General features: G+C 38.2%; 1 protein-coding gene across 2 annotated transcripts in view; it reads right to left on the bottom strand.

Moving 5' to 3' along the window:
* Window positions 1-20,113, bottom strand: part of LOC123764411 (multidrug resistance-associated protein 1) — a 73,041-nt gene that overhangs the window by 40,311 nt on the left and 12,617 nt on the right. For both annotated transcript variants that reach the window (XM_045752253.2, XM_045752254.2), the window contains exons 7-16: window positions 19,323-19,520; window positions 18,388-18,568; window positions 15,534-15,702; window positions 14,903-15,054; window positions 12,877-13,014; window positions 9,887-10,033; window positions 7,035-7,119; window positions 6,688-6,890; window positions 2,671-2,847; window positions 1,382-1,549 (exon numbers count right to left, since the gene is read on the bottom strand). In XM_045752253.2, the coding sequence (XP_045608209.2) occupies window positions 1,382-1,549; window positions 2,671-2,847; window positions 6,688-6,890; window positions 7,035-7,119; window positions 9,887-10,033; window positions 12,877-13,014; window positions 14,903-15,054; window positions 15,534-15,702; window positions 18,388-18,568; window positions 19,323-19,520 (1,618 nt within the window). The remainder of the gene's footprint in view (window positions 1-1,381; window positions 1,550-2,670; window positions 2,848-6,687; window positions 6,891-7,034; window positions 7,120-9,886; window positions 10,034-12,876; window positions 13,015-14,902; window positions 15,055-15,533; window positions 15,703-18,387; window positions 18,569-19,322; window positions 19,521-20,113) is intronic.

The raw sequence follows: 20,113 nt of genomic DNA, 5'->3' as shown, positions 1-20,113 counted from the left end.
GGCGTGCTCATGCGCCACCAAAGCCCAACTGGCCTCTTGACCAGGTTCTTTTTTTTTCTTTCATCCATTCATTTTACAGTGTCCCCTTCAGTTCAGGATCGTTTTCAGAAAAGCCTTTATGGAGTCGCCATAGCCTGCAATTTTGAAATTACGGGCTTTTATTTTTTTTAAATCAAAATAACATTTTGAAATTTTGAGACTACTGTACTGTACATGGAAATTTTGTTCCAGTAGCTGAATTTAATACAACAACTTTCAGAAAGCCTTTTTTTGCTTTCTCTGGCTTCCGGTTGTCGGGTGGGTGAGTTTCATGCTTTCCTTTGGTGCCAGTACTTTTGACCTGTTGGTCCTGGTGGGCACTTTGTTCATCTACAGCCAGCTCCTCCTTTTCTGGGGAAGAATGAGTCTGTTGGCTTCCGGAGGGGCCCTTTGGTTGTGGAAGCAAGGTTGGTTCGGCTTGTGGGTTGATCTGGTTTCCCTGCTTCCATGTTCCAAGGCTCATATTTCTCAGGTTGTCTGTAGTGTCATCTAGTCTAGCCAGCCTGCCATTTATGCTCGTGCCCATAATATGCAAAAGTAATGTTGCTCTCTTGGCTGTCTTTACTAATGTACTAATAGGCCAAAAATTATTGTAATAGAAAATGGAAGCGGCTCGTGAAAGTGACGTACTGTCCCATTTTCTGTTTTGGGTCCTCTGGCAGGTTAGGAGAGGACACTTTAAATTGACCATTTTCTTGACGTTGGGAAATCTTAGGACGGGCTGGTGTGACAGTTGTCGCCTCACTAGATCCCTGGTTGACTAATACTGCCAACTGGTTGTAGGAGGGGTAAGTGCCAAAGTGGTAATTTGGGTATTTGAGATAGTTTAATGTTTTTTGGTACTTGTTCACACCAAACATTTCTGTGGGTTTTTTATAATGTTGTAGCCCTTTTTAGCCATTTTGGTAGGGTTTCCTGTGTGTTGAGTATTACGACTTGCTCAGTTCCGTTGCAATTTCGAGGGGGCAGGATTCTGGTACTTGTTCCTAGAACGCCGTGAGATGATTACAGATACCTATTGTGTTGGATTTGGTACTGGTGTACTATTTCATAAGCTCTGGAAAGACAGTGAGGTCACTCCAAATAATCCTTTTGTTCAATATATTGCACACGGTACAGGAAATATAAAAATATTGAAAATGAATGATTAGATTTAAATTAATATTCATAGTCAAACCAGTTTCTCAAGGGTTACAGCCACGAACCTGAATTTCAATTATTATTAGGGAGACGAGGCCTTTATTTGAAGGTCTGAGTGTTGAAGGTTTCACTGTACAAATGAAACGGCTCTTACATGCAAACTTAAACCTAATGGTACATGAAAAGTAAATAGGACACCAACCTTGTTCTTCAAGAGCCCTGTAGGTCCAATCACTTGTTCAAATATGTGCTTTCCCACATGTGAATCCACAGCACTGAGAGGGTCATCAAGGAGGTATATGTCAGCATCGGCATATACAGCACGAGCCAGACTGACACGCTGCTTTTGGCCTCCACTCAGGTTGATGCCCTAAAATATCATTATTCATAATATAGAACATACTACATTGACATCATCTCTATTAAATTCAATAATGGAAAGGGTTTAATTGCATTTAGATCATTAAGGAAGGTATGCTCAGGCTTCTATCCTAATATATCTTTTGATTACAAAATAAAGGCTTACGTATACGTAAAAATACACCAAAAGCAATTTCCTCTCGGAACTGAAGGAGAAAGGAGCAGGAAGGTCCTACTACTTGTGAGAACTGCCTTTCTGGGATGAACACTTGAACACATCATTGAAGTAACTGTCAGTGAAGGGCCAATACCAATGAGCACTTAGGAAAGGGCAACCCTAAACACATGCATCTCAAGGTGAACCCTAGCCAAAGTCCATGCAACAAGTGAGGCTTATAAATACACACATGTTAAACAAATATTAAAAATTGGAATGTTACCCAAACAAATGGGCTATTCCAACAGGATAGAGTCTAAAGGATGGCCAACATTTATATAGGAAAAATCCAGAAATCAAAGACATGGTGACTCAGTGGAGTTGTCAGCTGTAGTCGCTGTCAAACAAGTAACTGAATGTTTGTTGATGTGAGGAGCCAGCAGCTTCCGTAGTGCTGATGCCTGGTGGTGGAAAACAAAGGGGGTACCAAAGGGGATGTGACCCAACAACTGGTTGAATTGTTTGCAGAGTTTTGTTTTGTTTACTCTTTTGACCTTGTTGCTGTCTTGTGCTTCGCTTCCTTCTGGGAGATTGATTTCTCGGTGAAGGTGATCAAGTATCTTCTGCTTTCTGTGCTTCTTTGAAGGACTTAGGTTTTAGCCTCTGGTAGGCTTTTAGTGTGTTAGAATTGAAGGAATTTAGTAGGATTAAGTACTACCTAGGATACGTTCATAATATTAAAAACAGACGCTCTTTTGCCTATAAGGAATGCAAGGGCACCTATACCAGTGATTTATTTTTGTTCCGTTTTATAAATAAACACCATGTTAAGGAGGAGACGTGCATTTCCTTTCCTGCCTAAACATAACAAATGACTCACAAGGGTTGATGTGACTTAACAGTGAGCAGTTACCTCAGTGTGGCAAACTACAAGGAGCCTTCAGAAAATGTACTGTATTAATAAGAAAACTTACTTTTTCTCCAATTTCAGTTTGATTACCTCCTGGAAGCATGTCCAAATCAGGCTGTAATGCACATGCTCTCACACACAAATTGTAACGATTTGGTTCTTTCGTCTTTGTAAACAGAATATTGTTTTCCAGTGTGGCATTCTGAATCCAGGGTTGTTGAGAAACATATGCAATATGACCCTGAAAAACAAGTTATAGATGTATTAGTAAAAATGTTATAGTCACAAAAAATTTAAAAATTCATACATAAGTAGAGTATGTATACAAAGCATTTGTATGAATGCACTTACAAAGTTTAATGCAAAGCTCATATTGCTTTACATAGACTAAAGCAGAAAAATTAATCCAAATTTATATGTACATTATCCAAGTAAGAGCTAGTAATAAATATTAGACAAAAATTTAGGGTAAATGAGAAGATTGGAAGAGAGCATGTGACAAAGATCCTCATGTAATGTGTGAAAAATATTTAAAAATTGACAGGTCCATCTGGAGAACCACCTAGTTGGGCGAGGAGAATCATCATTGTTGGATATGTTTTACTCATTGCTGTCTAGGCTATCTGGTATTAATTATTAACTGACCGACTTTCATAAAACTTCATAAAGTCTGTTTTGGGTTAGAGGCAGAACTAAAGCTGATGAAAAGGTAAATGCAGCTTCTCAGAGTTGAATGTCAAATTCCAAAACCATATGTAAGGAACGAAAAGGTAAACAAGACATGGACTGTTATCTGTAAGATAATAAAGATGGTAACAACCACACAGGCAAGGCCTTCAAATATATGCAGTGTACACAGACTTTTCTAAAGCTTTTAATAAGGTACCACATGAAACATTAGCACAATAACAACAAGCACATGGAATAAATGACAAAATACTAGAATAGATAAAACAATACTTAAAATAAAGAAAGCAAATGGCCATTATTTATGAAAATAAATCCAAATGAAAAGTTGAGACGAGTGTACATATCTTTCTATAATACACATATGAGAAAATCACAAGCTATATAAAATTTGAATATGACACACAGATCTATGGTACAGTGGAAAGTAAAAATCATATTGAGGCCTAGCAAAGTGATTAACATGAGCTCCACAAATGGTCAGAAAACTGGCAAATGCTTTTCAATATTGAAAAATGCATGACCTTAATACACGCAACTACCATACATCCCAATAACACGATGATACAGCAGACTGATAAAGAAAAGGAGCCTGGAGTTATGATCTGGCAGATCATAACCAATTGTAGTGCATGTTATGGGAATATCCCTTAATTTGTTCTCTTCACCTCCTTCAAACATTTGTGTGGGTATTGAGCTATTTTCTAAGCTCTCTAGTGTGAATGCTGATGTAGTATATTCATTCAGTGCTAGTTGCCATTTTATTCTTTATTAAAAATTGGTTCACCTCATCTTTTAAAGGTTGTACAGAGTCTAGTTTTGGTTTTACTTCTTATGTAGGCATGGAAAGACTTTTGGATCTTTATGTTTTGAGCAAGTATTCATTTGTAGCTTCTCTTGGCTTATCTGATTTCCTGGGTGGATAAATTTTGAAGTCCTGTAGCAATTATATTAAGAGTAATATAATTGCTCCATATTCTCATACATTTTAGTGCAAGTAATTAGAGGTGCCTGTTAATTCCACATAACCCATCCCTTAGGATACCACATTCCAAGAAGTTCTACACTAATCCTAAATGCACTAATTATAATTAAGATTTCTTCCCAAGGGTGCAGGATCAATCAGGCCAGCCAAAAGGTAACCTGCTAAATGTTGGTCAATTTGGCAAAGGGAAGCGAAGCTTGTAATATATGCTATCAATTCACAGATCATCATTTTAACTCTAATAATGGATAAGTACAGTTGCTCGAGAGATCCCGCAGATCTTCTTCACCAGCAACAATGTAACATGACGAGTCCAGTTTCTACTCTCACAAGACACTTTCAGCCTCGTTACAAAGCAGACAGCCAGATTCTGACTGTATTCAAGCTTCCAGCTCTTGTCCCGCATCCAAGCTCTCCCACTCATCCCTCATCGGAACTACACACTCTTGCCCTACATTCAAGCTCTATGCTCTTACCCTGCATCTGAGTGCTTTACCCTTAGCCTCACTCAAGCTCTCTTCTCTATGCTTCAGGCCTCGTCTCAGCTATCACAACATATTGTTACATCAACAACTAACTGCTGTAACCAAAAGAATATTAAATACTATAAATATAAAAACTGCTAAACTCTTTGAGTCTTATGACCAAAATTCTTATACGGTACATAAACTACCGTTATAGTCCTTGTGCATATCTCATAATATATGTTGTTCTTTGTGGACTGATACCTGCTCCAGAGGTTGCACTTAGTTATTAAGAGTTCATCCATCTTGTTTCCTTTCTTTTTTTCTTTTTCCTAGCACATTTTTTTTTTTAACAAGCTCAGGAATGACCTTTTTGGAGTTTTCCCCATGATGCTTCCATGCCTTGATCTCCTATTAACTCCCTCCAGGTGTTGTTTTGTAATTCCTCCTATTCCTTGATAGTCTCCATGAGGGGAGTTTTCAAAGTCATCATCTTCAATCTTTACAAGAGTTTCTATAATTGTAATCCATCTAAGAATATTCTGATTACATAAAGGGGTGAGCTTTTCTCCTACATGTATTTGATTGACCACTCCCTCTTCTGACATTAGCACAAGATCTAGATTGTTATTCCCTTGGGTGGGATCTGTCACATGCTGTATAAGAAAGAGTTTTGTACCAGGTCAAGAAATTATTCTCCTTCGGCTTCTTATATTTGAGTCATCAATTTATTGTCTCATGGTTAGTCACCTATTATAGGGGCTTGGGTTTCCGCTGCCACATTGATCACATTATACAGATCAGTAACTTGCTCAGTTATTTCTGTGTCTGCCCTGTAACATACTCCCATTGAAATCATTCTGAGCTAGTAATGAATTTGCTACCATTCTGAGCTAGTATGTTGTACCATACAGATTCTGAAGATCCATTTAATATCTTATTGATGGTTGATTTCAAGTCTTCTTTTACATACAGCAAAGCATTACACCACATGCTCTTGTTCTGTTCTTTCTGAAAGGTGGATGGTACACTGGAATATGGAATTCCCCTTCAATTATGTTTTCTGATCCCCGTTTTCCTGATGTCATTGATGGCCAGATTTATCAGCCTGTATGCATACAGGGCATCAAATTTATTTACTAGGCTTCTTGCATTTGTTTAGAAGGAATTTAAACCTCTGACATTGTTCCTAGGGGCTGAGAGATTGCTCCTGCAATCTGCTCACTATTATTCTGTACACTGTCACTTTGGTTTTGTGTCTGTTTATTGTCAGACATACAAAGTTAGATCTGCCTGGCTGAACTAACCCTGATTATATTATGTTAAAGAAGTTGTTCTTATTGGTGTTGGCTACTGCTAACCAGGTTGATAAGACTTATGCTCTGCTGTGTCCTTGGTTTGTTATCTTTGGCTGAGATGACATTTTTCCAAACCCTCACTTTTTGGTGAGAAATGAAGTCTTTATCTCACTAGGGGCCTATCCTGGTGTAGGCATGGTTTATTATGCCTTCTGTTTACCATGTCAACTATCCTGATACAGGCCTCTGTTTCATTTAGCATCTCTCAACTCGCCTTCTGCTGCACTGTTCAGTAACCCGTGGACCATGCATACATTATAAGGCCCATCTGTTTCAGCTTATTTCTATATTGGTTAAATTTAGCTAGCCAGAGGATTTTACTTGACTGTGCAGCCAAATTAAAGAGCTCAAAACAAAGTTTTGAATGAAGCTAAGCTTTGGCCATTCTGCTAAAAGCATAAGTTATATAAAATAAAGCACAAATTTAAAATATAACTTATATTATTCCACAAAGGAAAATTAATTGATTCAGACTTTATCCCCTCGAGAGCCGATTACAACACATTATGATATCAACACAATATTTTTAAAAGCTACAGCATTATTGAAGTTCTTAATATCAATAATACTGTACTGTTATGCCTTACCTTAACATTTACTTTTCCTGACTTTTTTTCCATTTCTCCAAGAACTGCCGAGCAGAGGGAAGACTTGCCCGCACCAACACTCCCAACAACAGCAACCAGTGAGCCCTCGGGCACACTCATATTAATGCCCTTAAGCACTGGTTTACTGTCTTCTTCACCATGACCCCATGCAAAGGTTCCATTTTCAATTACAATAGGTTTATCTGAAATAGATTTGGTTAAATTTATTTAATCAAATCTTTTTAATCAGAGGAAATAAATTACTCATTATCAACATTTATCAACTGTTAAATTAAACTTGTTAATGCTCATCAACAATAAATGGTTAAGTAACGAACAGAGCTTACTCTCTAAATAATCTCTTGATACACAGTTTGGATCCAGCTCATCAGCATTCATAAATTTGTTCATCCTTTTAAGCGAGACATTGGCCTTTAGAAGAAAGAAGGGTATTAGTCAAAACTTAATTACAATATTATGATAAATTAATTATAAAAACAGACATATCTGAGTAATGTGTCATAACATAAAAAAATGCTAAACAGGTCGAGAAGATATAGCAAACCTGGCAGTGCCGAGTGAGTGAGAATAGTGGCAATGGTTCAAAATTTAAATTGCTCAAGAAATCAAAAGATAAGGAGATAAATGAGGCTGCATACAAACTGTATATATAGCATACTGTATACTTTTTTTCTCTACTCACATTAACAAAAACTGAAATTTAAACAAATAAAAACATTCGGCCATTTATAACGATCATTGTGCAAACAATGATTATTGAAAAGTCATTTGTTTGATATCATTAGAAAGATCACAGAAAGTTCTGCCTTTTCATTATTCAAATTGTATTATATCTTTTTCTAATCTCTTGCCTTTTTACTGCTTCGCTCAATCTTTCTTTGATCTTTACTCTTCTTATATTGCGTGTCTTTAATTTCAAGAGCCAGAACAAGGTTCACACTAGAAGCCCTTGGCTACATTCATAACATGCATAGCACATTAGAATAGTCGGGGCACATAGCACATTATATGCATAGTCAGCATAGACAGCATAGCACATTAGGGGAGACAGCATAGCACATTATATGCATAGACAGCATATATTATATGCTGTCCACTCAGCCGGTGGCTGAGTGGACAGCACGCTGTACACGTAATCCTGTGGCCGGGGTTCGATTCCCAGCACCGGCGAGAAACAATGGGCAGTTTCTTTCACCCTGATGCCCCCTGTTACCTAGCGGTAAATAGGTACCTGGTAGTTTGACAGCTGTTACGGGTTGTTTTATGGGGGTGTGTGTGCGAAGAAAAAAAAAATTAGTAGTTTGTAACAGTTGATTGATTGACAGTTGAGAGGCGGACTGAAAGAACAGAGCTCAACCCCTGCAAGCACAACTAGGTGAATACAACTAGGTGAATACATTGCAGGGTCAAGTACCATAAACTGAACCTGCTGGAAGAAACAAACTGGTGAAGCAAAGTGGTTCATGCTTGCTCCAGACTTTATTATTTGGTTAATTAATAGGTGTACTTGTACCTGGCTTCATGTAGTTTATATAACTCAGACTTAGTCTAATGGATAATCTAAATATGTAATAGTTATAAACAAAATATTCCTACATCGTCTTGATTATTCAAGAATTATCCTATAGGAAGAGCCATATAGCAGTGCATGAGAAGATTGGCAGGCTCACAGTTCACATCTGGCTCCTGTTATACACACGAGGTGAAAAACTCTTGCACTAGAGACGAGGCATGCCAGAGGCAACAGGGATGGTTGTCGGTGTCAAAATACATAGTGCCACACCCTGGGAAACTGCATAAAGCAACATCTTAATAACAGTGAGAAGTGGTGTCATATTTCCCCTAAGAGAAAAATTTCAAAGCAATAAAGTTAGAAGCACTGGATGTAGACAAATCACATTCAGGCCTAACCTTGGGGAGGTTGCCCAGTTACAAGACACTGTATACACTTGCCAAAGTTCATAGACCCAGAGACAACAAAAAAATGAAGAGGGTAGCAATGGCCTTAACAAAACCAAACAAAAAAGAGCTACATGCTACATTTACAACCTCAAGTGAAATCTGCCAGGGGTAGAACTACCGTGGTTTCACAGTAAGGAGATGACAGGCACAGACTCCCAAGTGTGTTTCAAAAGGCAATCAGCATCAAGATCTTGCCTAATCCAAAGTCCCTAGGAAGTGCCAAAGTGCAGTGTAGTCAAAAGGTACAAACCAAATAAAATGTAGTGCCTATTGGCACTAGAGAAAATGCCTCTGAATCCAAGATGAAGTGGAAAGCTGTAGTCTTAAAACATGTAAATCACTGGGCAGTACACCATGAAGTGAACACCAAAGCATGGAACCCCCTACATAGATATTAGTCTCCTCAAGGAAAAACCAATTTAACTTAAGTGAGCACTGCAGAGCTAGGTGAAAACCCATGGACAGCTAGGCCCTAAACGCGTGTGGCCAATTCTCCCAACCCTGTTGGGGTGACCTGTGCTGCCATTAATTAGTATTTCTACCGATTCCAATAATCAATTGCAGGGGGTGTTCAGTGGAAAATTCTGTTCTTTTCTTTGACAGCAAGTGGTTGCTTAGTTGGTGACCGAGGTCCAGTTGAAACTCTTGAACAACAAAATCATTTTGAAGGTTATTTATCTTGGTGGGGGTTCTAGTTCAACTAGAGCCTGGCAAGTGACTGGTGGCTTAAGGGTCCATAAAGCTCTTACTTGACGACCAACCTTGGAGCCTTAGCTCAAAGTTTGTATGGAGCTACATTGCTCATTTTCAATAGTAGTCAATATTTTGTTTTCTCAAATTTAGGTACAGTATATTAAATTTCAAATCAACAAGCTGAGGCTTTTGAGATACTGAACAGAAACCTATAGGGATAAAGATATTAAAAATATAAACACGACTAAACCATAAGCTATTCCTACCAGGGATAGCAAATACAACTATAATGTTATAAAACAAATATTTCTGAATATTTATACAAATATTTCAAATATTTCATTGGGAATATTTCTGGGCAATTGTGAATAAGAGACAGGATATGTATTCAGTAATTAAAATTACAAAATTTTCTGACTGATAATGTTATCAGTCAGAATACATATAGTCAGCTATCAGTCAAATACTATACTCTATCAATAAAACATGAACAATATAAAAAAAATACTTGGTAAAGCTTTACCTGCACTATGTTAGAGATGAGCATGGGTAACATAGCAATAGGAAAGCGGAGAAGATTGAACAAAGCAAGAGACACGAATGCCGTTTTTGCATCCAGAATATTTTCTTGGGACAAATTAATGAATGTAGCAAAAGTGGCTAGGGAGACCTGCAAGAAAAACATCCACATTAATATGGAGAACATTATGTATTAAATAAAACAAAATATAACAGGTTAGATGAAAAGCTAATTTCTGTGAGAGCTACTTGCTTGTTCCCTAAGATAATGTTAAGCTCTCCACAGGACAGCAAAAATTCAGGCTGGTCAACATGAATTCACCTATACTCAAAACACCACTTCCAACCAAGACTTGGCTTCAGAGAGTATTGAAGTATTTTAACTTCAATACTATCAAAGTATTTTAACTTTCCTCCATGTTCATCCCCACAGAACATGGAGGAATGTGAGTGTCCAGGCTTCCTCTGGTGGTGGGTTGGAATAGCTTCAGGCTTCCTGATTTCAATCTTGTACCTGCAGGCACAAGGTAAGTCAGAAGAAAGAAATGGGGTATGGGAGCAGTGGAGTGGCTAGCTCAGAAATAAGATATCACGTGAAGAAGAAACCCTTCACACAGTCACGCCATTCAAAAATATTCTACTCCTTGTAGAACACTGCCAACTCCAACCTCAAACAGTGCTTCTAACTTCCCACCTCCCAGCCAAGATTTTTCCTAAATGCCCCTTCCATGCCACAACAGGAAGGTATACACTATTAGAATACTGATTACATCCTTGAATAACTGTCTGAAGGTACATTCCTCAAACTTCAAAATCCTCCTTCAAATAACCCTTTAAATCAAATAGATTATTATTTGTACAGCTCTGCCAAGCCTAGCAAGCCTAGCATCACCAGGCAAAGGTACTAATAGTGCAAATATTGTCCATATGGTAGCAACTGAGTCACCAGGACTGAGAGGAGTGATTCACTTGCACTTAACGCCTTACTTCCAGGTACGGTATTGTATTTTGAAGTACAGTAAATAGCCTAACCTGCATGTGTAACAGCCTGCTGAAGCAGACCGCCCTCTTCCTTCCCCTTTTCCCCTCCCCCTTCCTTCCCCCTCCATCGTCTCCCCTTACCCATTTCGCCTCGACAGTTAACCAATCTATCAGTCCAGGTACTTTAAACATGGTCTCTCGGGTTACCTCCTGAGCGGAGCCAAGAGGCCTGGACCAAAAGGTCTGGTGTGTATCAACAGTGGAGAACAAGTGTGGATTGTTCCCAGTGCAAGTTGGTTTGAACCAGTTTTAATTTACAGTCTACGGAAGTAAAACCCGCCGTCTAGGAAGCCTTTCTAGGCCATTGGTTGTGAGCCAAGGAAGGGGGCGGAGCTTCCTAGATTAGTGCCTTTTGGACCAGGCCTCTTTGCTCCACTCAGGAGGTGACCTGAGAGACCATGTTTATAGTACCTGGGCTGATGGATTGGTTAACTGTCCAGGTGGAATGGGTAAAGGGAGCCGATGGAGGGGGAAGGAGAAGTAAGGGAGAAGGAAGGGAGGGGAAGAGGAAGGGGGAAAGGGGGAAGGCAGAGCGAGTTCTGCTTCAGCAGGCCATTACACACATATGAAATTAAATAGAAGTGATAACATGTTGGTCTATCTTGGATTCATGCCAATCAACAAGGTGAGTGGGAAAGAGTCAATATAAGGCAAATGCCAAGGATATATAAAAAAAAAAAAAAAAAAGAAAAAGTGAAGAGGGCAAGTGGTGAAGTGGAGCATGAAAACCAAGCTAACACAATAAAGGAAACTGCAGAAGGCTAAATGGCAGCTAAACAAAGTAAACAGAAAAGGGAAGAGAAATGCACTTTTAAGTGTTTCTCCTCCCTTTACTGCTTACTTTGTTTAGTTGCTTTCCAAGATTTTCCTGTGGTTTTATTCTTGTGTTAGCTCAGTTTTCATTGTTTACTTCTCCACTTACCCCCTTACCTTCTTTCAGCTAACCTTCCCTCATGCCTTACACTGACTCTTTCCCACTCGTCCTTGTTACAACTTGATAAGGGTTCAAGACCAAACTATCATCACTTTCATTTCACAGTGTGTTCCTACTCGTGCCATACACTCACATCAGCCTCAACTCTACCCGACCCAATGCACTCTCACATTGTTTTTACCAAGTCCCTTTTCATACACATAGTGATCCAATGCTTATTTTCTAGTGGGTATAAACGATATCGCGCATCGTACATTCAACCATTCTTTCAAGATATAAAATCACATATAAGTTTATACAAATATTGAAACAACTCTGCTTATTTGCTTTCAAGATACAACATAAGATCTCCATCCTCCATGAAGTGTTCAAGGTTCTAAAATCTGTCACCAGAGGACTACATGAACCTGTAACAATATAGACTTTCTTTGCAACCCAATGCAAATATCCTGAGAGGTTCATACTGATGTACAATGGATTTCTAGAGATATCACAGATAATTTTAAGAAGATTATTCTAATATCAAATTATCCATTTAATGTCTATAAAACTTTTATTAATCAAAATAAATTAATGAAAAAATCAAACAACTTGGGGTAACGTGCAACTAAAGCAAAGGTAACAATACTTAAACATATTTTCAAAAAATATCAAACTACCGAATGGAAAAAAATTAAAGTACATACTCAAATACAAGTTTAAGATATTAAATCTGTTTGCAGAACAAACCAAAAATAACAATATACAATGCCAATATGCTTTATGTTCTGTAGATGGTGAGCTCAATATCTAATCAATAATTGATACTGATATTAATATTTGCCCGAAACGCTTTGCGTAATAGTGGCTTTAGGCATTGTATGTACTAGCTCCTATCTATAAAGCCAACAAACTTTGTAAAATCTCTTTATGTATGTACCTTTGCCTAAATAAAAATTATTATTATTATTATTATTATTTGCTTTAATATCTAAACACACTTTGGAAACATCAAATAATATGACTAATATACATCTTACCAGAAAAGGTGTAGAAGTCCAGATGAAACTTGTGCAAGCATTCAAGACAGCTGTTTGCTTCAGAATACCTACTTCCTTATTGCGTACAGCAATCACTTGATCTTCAAATGAAGGTTCCCAAGCATATAGTTTCAGAACCTACAAATTCAAAAGATTTTTAAAATATGCAGCTGATGTACTAATCTTTAAATTAGTTTCAATACTTCAGAAATTATTTATATATACATACTGTCCTTATTTTAATTTACCAATAGACCAAAATTATAGTCACATCGTACTTATTTAGATGCGAGTAATCATCCTTTGTATTTATTTATAAGCATCAAATACGAATAACAAACAATCAGGAATTTTTGCATCGATTAATAATTTTGTTATACAGTAACAAAATTGAGTGAAGTTTTTATAGCACCTTGGTAAGAAACTAGAGAGAAGGAATATAACATTAAATTCTTTGAGCTAATATCACTTAGTAAATCCTTTAGGCTTCAGCTTCAGCTGAAGCCTAAATCCTTCAGCTTCCATAAACATGACCTTGGCCAGACAACAGTCATATCCGTTTGACTTCCATTCCTAGATGGAGTAGATTCTAGAAGGTCGTAATGGAGGAAAGGAAGGATTGATTGTTGCCGCAGGAGGCGGCTAGTTTATTGTGCATCCCATACTCATCCTGTGAGCGGTAGTGCAAAAAGCATTACAGAGGGCACAAAAGGTGTTCATCAGACCTCACCTTAGATTATTACATAAACAATTTCATCTATCCTTCACACATAAGGAAAGGGAGGAGTTCTCTCAATCAATATCAACATGACCACCAAAAGTTTCATTCATCTAAACTCATAAACCTTTTTCTAAAAGTTACCCCAAGTCTCAAAAAGACTGCCAAGTATTGCCCTGCTAATTGTCAATTGACACCCCAACCATTTCCATAGACCACCATCAGATGTTGACAACTAACTCTCAAGAACTTGACAACGCAGCTAACAAGGATTACATATCTAACTACTATAAAGTGTATTCTGAAAAATTAGTTTCATGTGCAAACTGTCTATATTACAGGACACTTATGCATGTACGTTCACACAATTTTTTGCCTGTCCCCAGAGTTTTTGTAGACTGACTGACCTGTTATCTTCCTGGCAGGCTTGGTTAGTGTTGCAACTGAGGTCATTCTCCTTTTGAGTTGACCCTAACTTTAGCAATTACAAATAATCTTGTCAAGAGCCAAAGAATTTGTGCTGTGTGTACACACTTTGGTCCATTCAGTTCCCATATTATCACTACCTGTATTGTACACTACATTCATTCACACAGGTCTTGATTGACAGTACTCTGACTTTTTTCTTTTTTCTTTTGATCACAAACAGGCCCTTGCCTATTTTTAATCTGGTTGATAGGACTGGGTTGGGGGGATGCCAAAAACACACGTCTTAAACCAAATTTCTTTAGGCTGTGCTCTAGGATAGCAGTCTTGGGACCCATTCTAGATTTTCATCCAAGTGGCCTATTCTCCTGGGGAGTTAGCTTTAGCATATCACCCTAGAATTAACCTAACCCATATTTCTGTCAGGATACAGCACTGGGAACCCAGAGTTTTGTCATTTTCTTCAGATTGTATTCCAGAGGTCGTGGGTCCTGCTCTAGGTTTTCACTTAGGATTTCATGCTCCATTAAAATATGCACTCCTGGGAAATTTGCTTTAGTGATTCACCCAGCCTACATTTATTTAGGTTTGGTTATAGTAATGTGCAAACTTTCCTCAGCAATACTACCACAGTAATATAATAATTTTTACTTGTTCTCATGGAGTGTTTGCTTTTGCAACTCGCCCCAGGATTGTGCCAGTTCCAGTTACTTTAATTAGTTCACATTTAAGAAGGGGAGGGAGACTACTTTTATACTAGTCAATGTTTGTGTTCAGCCTTGTCCCAGGGATACAGATTATATGCAACTACTATATCAAGGTAAGTGTACTAGTGTATTATTTTAAACAAATAAATTGAAACTACTAAATTTTACAACCAACCTTAATACCATTAAGAATCTCATTCATAAGCTTCACACGTTGATCTTTGCTCTTCATTTGCTTGACCTGTAGCTGTTTCATTTTATTTGCAACAGCTCCATTCACTGGAATAAGCACAATCATAACTGCCAAGCCAGACAATACAGATGGACCTGGAAGATAACATTTATAAATATAAAGCATTATATGGACATGCAAAAAGAATGTAAATTATAACTTTACTTCCACACATGTTAATATATCTGAGTGGCATAAATACTACAGTAATATATAGTACAGTATTTAGATACCCATGATAAAACATTAGGAATATACCTATTTTATGACTAGTTAAATGAATTCAGAATTATATGACAATATTTGTTATTGTTCAGTCAAGTTTTACCATTGAGATGATCATTAGGAGCGGTAAATAGGATGATATTTAATAGACTTCCCAAAGTTAAGCTATTGAACTGACAGTACTCAACAGTTCATTGATTGTATGGACACCTTCAACTATACAAGCAAACAATAAGTTAAGCAACCATGAAATTTAAGAAAGCTTCAGAGTTTAATGTTAGGAATAGTTACATGTGGAAAGATTATATCATGTCCTCACATAAAATAAGATACTTTTTTTTGGACTTGCCTAGAAGGTCCCAGAGGAAGTAAAGAGCTATAGATATTTGTAGTGGTGCAGACCATATCATGTTCACGTAGGTTGTGAGATCCATGAATCGCTGAGCATCAACTGACATCAAGTTTACTATCTCTCCAACTGTCGACTCTTTTCTAGCAGAATTGGATATCTTCATTGCCTAGAAAATAAACCATATAACTCAATATTTTGATGATACCTTGTACTTTATTTAACTTTAGGAAGTAAAATTTAGATCAAGAAGATGCAGTACTGTACTTAAAAATTTAACAATGAATGTAATGAAACATTTTTTCTGGTGGGCCTTCAGTAGCTCCACAGTGCAGCAACCTGGAAATGATCACACCTTTCAAAACAACTAGGCCTCTGTAGATCTACCAGTGCCTACCAGGAGTCAGGACCAGAACCTGGCTTCCTCAAAGAGGCTAATGGTAACTGGGGATCAGAGAGTCCCAATAATACCAATAAAAAACCCACCAGAGAACAAATTAGTGCCCTAAAACAAGCCAATGCTTGGATTTTTTAAAAATCTAGATGATTATAATGTAAAGAAGAGTTAAATAGTGAAATTACAGACTTGCAACACTTGCCACTAGATGCAGCCTGCAGAGTGCCTCGAAACAGTGAGATAAGTTGCACTTCTGATTTGCTGGAAGAGACAGCCATGGTAAGAGGAAGGGGACACCAAGCCTAAAGGCCCAGAAACCACAGATGAGCCAGCCACCGGGAGGCAAAAGGATGACCTTGCCCACATACCATGGAACTGAACCCTGAAAATCCTTTAAGAGGATAACGACTAATAAAGATTCTACTCAAGATGATCAAGTCCACTCCCAACAGTTCCATCCATGACTAAATGCAGGCAAAATTCAGGTTGCCTAACACTAAAGATTGATGAGAGGGAGAGCACTCTGCAACACCTGATGGAGATACACACCCAACTGTAACAGGACTATCACAGGCAGAAAGACTGTGGCCATCATGGCATTCTAGCCCAGAAACAAGTCCAAACCTGAGAGGGTACCAACTGAAACTTGTCCCAATTGACGAGGAACTCAAAACGAGTTAACTAGAAACGAACCCGATCCCTGGAGAGCAGACAAGATGACCGACTGGAAGTTAAAATCAGCAAGTTGTTGAAGTAGGCCAGCACTTATATCCCTATTAGAAGACACCAAAGGATAACATGGGTAAATCTAGTGAACATCCTAGGGCTAGGTTCAATCCAAACTGCAGAATCCGAGTGTGGTATGCAAGGCATCGCACACTGCATCCCAGCTAATCCCCAAACATTGGATGGTTTGGGAATTGGTTGGGTCATCAATCACAGGGTCAGAAACTATGGTTTGACACACCACTAGGGAGCCAGGAAAACTATGCAACTTGCAAAGTCGAAAGAGCGACTGTGGTGAGAAAGCACGAGCGAGAAGATTAGACGAGGCAGGAAGCAAGAGGACCTCAAGGAGTGACTTGACAGTTGTGGAAAGAGGATGGGATATGAAGAGCAAGGTGAATATGGAAGGAGGGAGAGAGGGTGGGGATGATCAAGGAAAAGAAGCTGAAGTAAAGCAAATAGATATGGAAAACCAATGTGAACCAGTCCAGGCAAAAGGAACCCACTATGACGGCTTTGCTATTGGAAATGGAGGTGTGTTAACTGTATGATGGTGATTCTACATTGTTGTGATAATGGCCTTCAACACCTCACATAACCATAGTAAGGAAGCCCTGCCCTCCACATACTCTATAAACTTGGATAGGAATGGGAGAGTCCATCTAAGTGCATGTTTAAGTCCCCCTCAAATGTGGACTGCTGGTGAGGAATGAACCCTGATAATCCAGATGAGATGTTTCTGCAGGATTCATCACCAAAGGAAAAGGAAAGAGAGAGAGAGAGAGAGAGAGAGAGAGAGACCCCTCTATTCAGACAATTAACTACTAAAACATTCTGAGTGGAGATGCAAGATCAATGCTCACTGAAGTCAGGAGTGCCATCTAAAATGCCACTATCTTACCAGCATGGCAACAAATGGAGATGAATCCCAACTGATGTCGGAAGTGTCCATAAATCTGACTGAAGGAAAGGCCGCCAGAGAAATGAAACTTGAAAAACCCCAAAAAATGATTATGCAGAATCCCTTTACAGTGATCCGAGACACACACAACAAGCCGATCTTATTCTGCTGGAGTCTATACAAGTGCAGATGATAATATACAATAATGCCTTCAAAAGAATCTAGTGTAACTAAACTTACACTTTTTACAGTATATCTTAATTAGTACTGTACAGCTCAATTGGCCCTCTCAGGTAGGGAGTCCTGGTTGATGCTGGTTCCTTACACTGGATATTACAAGATGTTGTTTGACTGACTAGCTGTGAGATTAACTGGGCCTGCCTTTTTGTTCCTTGCATTCAAATGACAAGTTAGCCTACGAGTTCAGTGATTGTGCATTGAAGATGAAAATGTCAGTGTGTGACATTAACATGTTTGCTCAAGAAAGCACTTTTCAAATACAATTTGTTTTCTATATGGTATCTTTATTCTTGCTTTGTAACTGGCATTCCTATTTACTCCAGGCTCATGCCTTCTAACACCACAAAAATGAAAACAGTGTAGTGATAATCATAAAATCATCTACAATTCCATCAAACAAATAATGTCTTTCATATAATTACAAAATTGAGTCCTGGAAGGGTTACCATGTTTCAGATATCCTGTACCATTCATAAACAGGTCAAGTCAAATGCTTGAATTTGTTGTAGGCACTGTCTACATGGCGTAATGAACGTATATATAATATAAACATGGCATTTATAAACATCCTGTTGATATTATTTTCTCACCTTGCGATAAATTGCAGAGATAACTCCTGTTCGTATCCGAAGCCCTACTAGCATCATCCTCATAAAATATTGACCAAGCATGAGGGACTGCAGTTGTGCACACACCAGCATCAGAATAGCATACATGTATCCATGCCACATGGGTTCATCCTCTTCACTTTCAGAAAACTTTATTAATAAACTGAAATAGAAAAATATTGTGAGGGTACAATACAATGGAACTATCTGATATGGTCCACTCAGGATTTGCATCACCCACCAGGCTTTCATCAACTTTGGCCCCCTCACCATGACAAGGAACTTTTTGAATGGTCTTGTCACATAGTAAAGGGAAGAGATACAATGGAGAGAATAATTCAAACTACAACCAAGCGACCAGCTTGCAATGGGACAAAAGCTGGATCAATACCCTCAACACACACAGTCAGTGATAATTATAAATGCAAGAAAATCATGTATTGCTCTGCTATGTATTAGTATGCAAAGGTTGCCCCCTGACTGCCACCAGGTGATAAAATCCATCACAACAGAGGCCAAAGGAGTTGATGAATTTCTCTACTACATATTTCTCCTTTATTATGTGACATGACATTTTTAAATGTTTCTTTTCACTGTGGGGGGCACAAGCTAACCATAAAGCTGGTGAGTGATACGACACTTGGGTAGAACATGTATTTTTCTTCAGCAAGCATCTGATGAGTCTTACCTCAGAAACTCCCACTCTGATCCTTAAATCGATCCTTAAATCCGATCCTTAACCACTCTCTCCCCTCCTCCCTCGCTCCCTCCCTCTTTCCCCCTTTCCCCCTCCCTCTCTTATCCTCTTAAAAGAAACTGAAGGTTTCACCTGACATGTCACCAGCAACATTAAGGATCTTTCCCCCTCAATACTGCACAATATCAAACAGCATCAAGAAATTATCTTGTTAAATTACCTGAGAATCTGAGGACTAAGGAATTGCAGTATATCATGGATGAGCTTGAGGAAGGCACCCATGAGAAATGAGGGTGCAAACATGCGCACCATAGTGGGTAAAATGGAGAGATATTGCTCCTTGTTCCCTGCAATGCCTGTGATTTCTATGTGAGTAGCATTATTGGTGCAGGTGGCCGATGTGCGAGATTCACCCTTTCTGTTGAATGAGCAAGATATTGGAGTTCAGTACTTGGCTATTTTCCTTCCTTATGTTTATACAAGATTTGCTAAATATCCTACTAAAAATTACCCAACAATAGTCATAAATAATGCGATGTTAAGTTATCAGAGATGAAGATGAACATTAAGTATTTTCAGTAATACAGTACATCTGTCCACTTAATTAAAAAAATATATTACACTAGCACAATTCTTCAGTATCTTCCCTGGATCTTGACATTGTTAACAATACATGCTGAGTTCTGCAATTGTAAATTTATCCAGTACTAGTAAGATGCTGATGTGCATACTGTATATATTCTCAAGAACAGTATAATATGTCACAAATCTTTATGGAACACAGGATTTTTACTTGGACCTAGCTTTTTACTGCTAGGAAGAACTCAATTTAGTCATACTTACCCAAAATTGTCCCAGAACTTCCTGAGAGCATGCAAATGTGATATTTATAAGTTTCAGTATTTCTGTAGAGCTATACAGTTTGGTGTACAGAATATAAATTTACATAAATTATTTCACTTAACTGAACACAAAAATTTTCTGGCATTAAAACGACAACTTAAGGAATGT

The sequence above is a fragment of the Procambarus clarkii genome, chromosome 82 (genome assembly GCF_040958095.1).
Source record: "Procambarus clarkii isolate CNS0578487 chromosome 82, FALCON_Pclarkii_2.0, whole genome shotgun sequence".
Taxonomy (NCBI): domain Eukaryota; kingdom Metazoa; phylum Arthropoda; class Malacostraca; order Decapoda; family Cambaridae; genus Procambarus; species Procambarus clarkii.
This window is presented reverse-complemented; position numbering and strand designations above follow the sequence as displayed.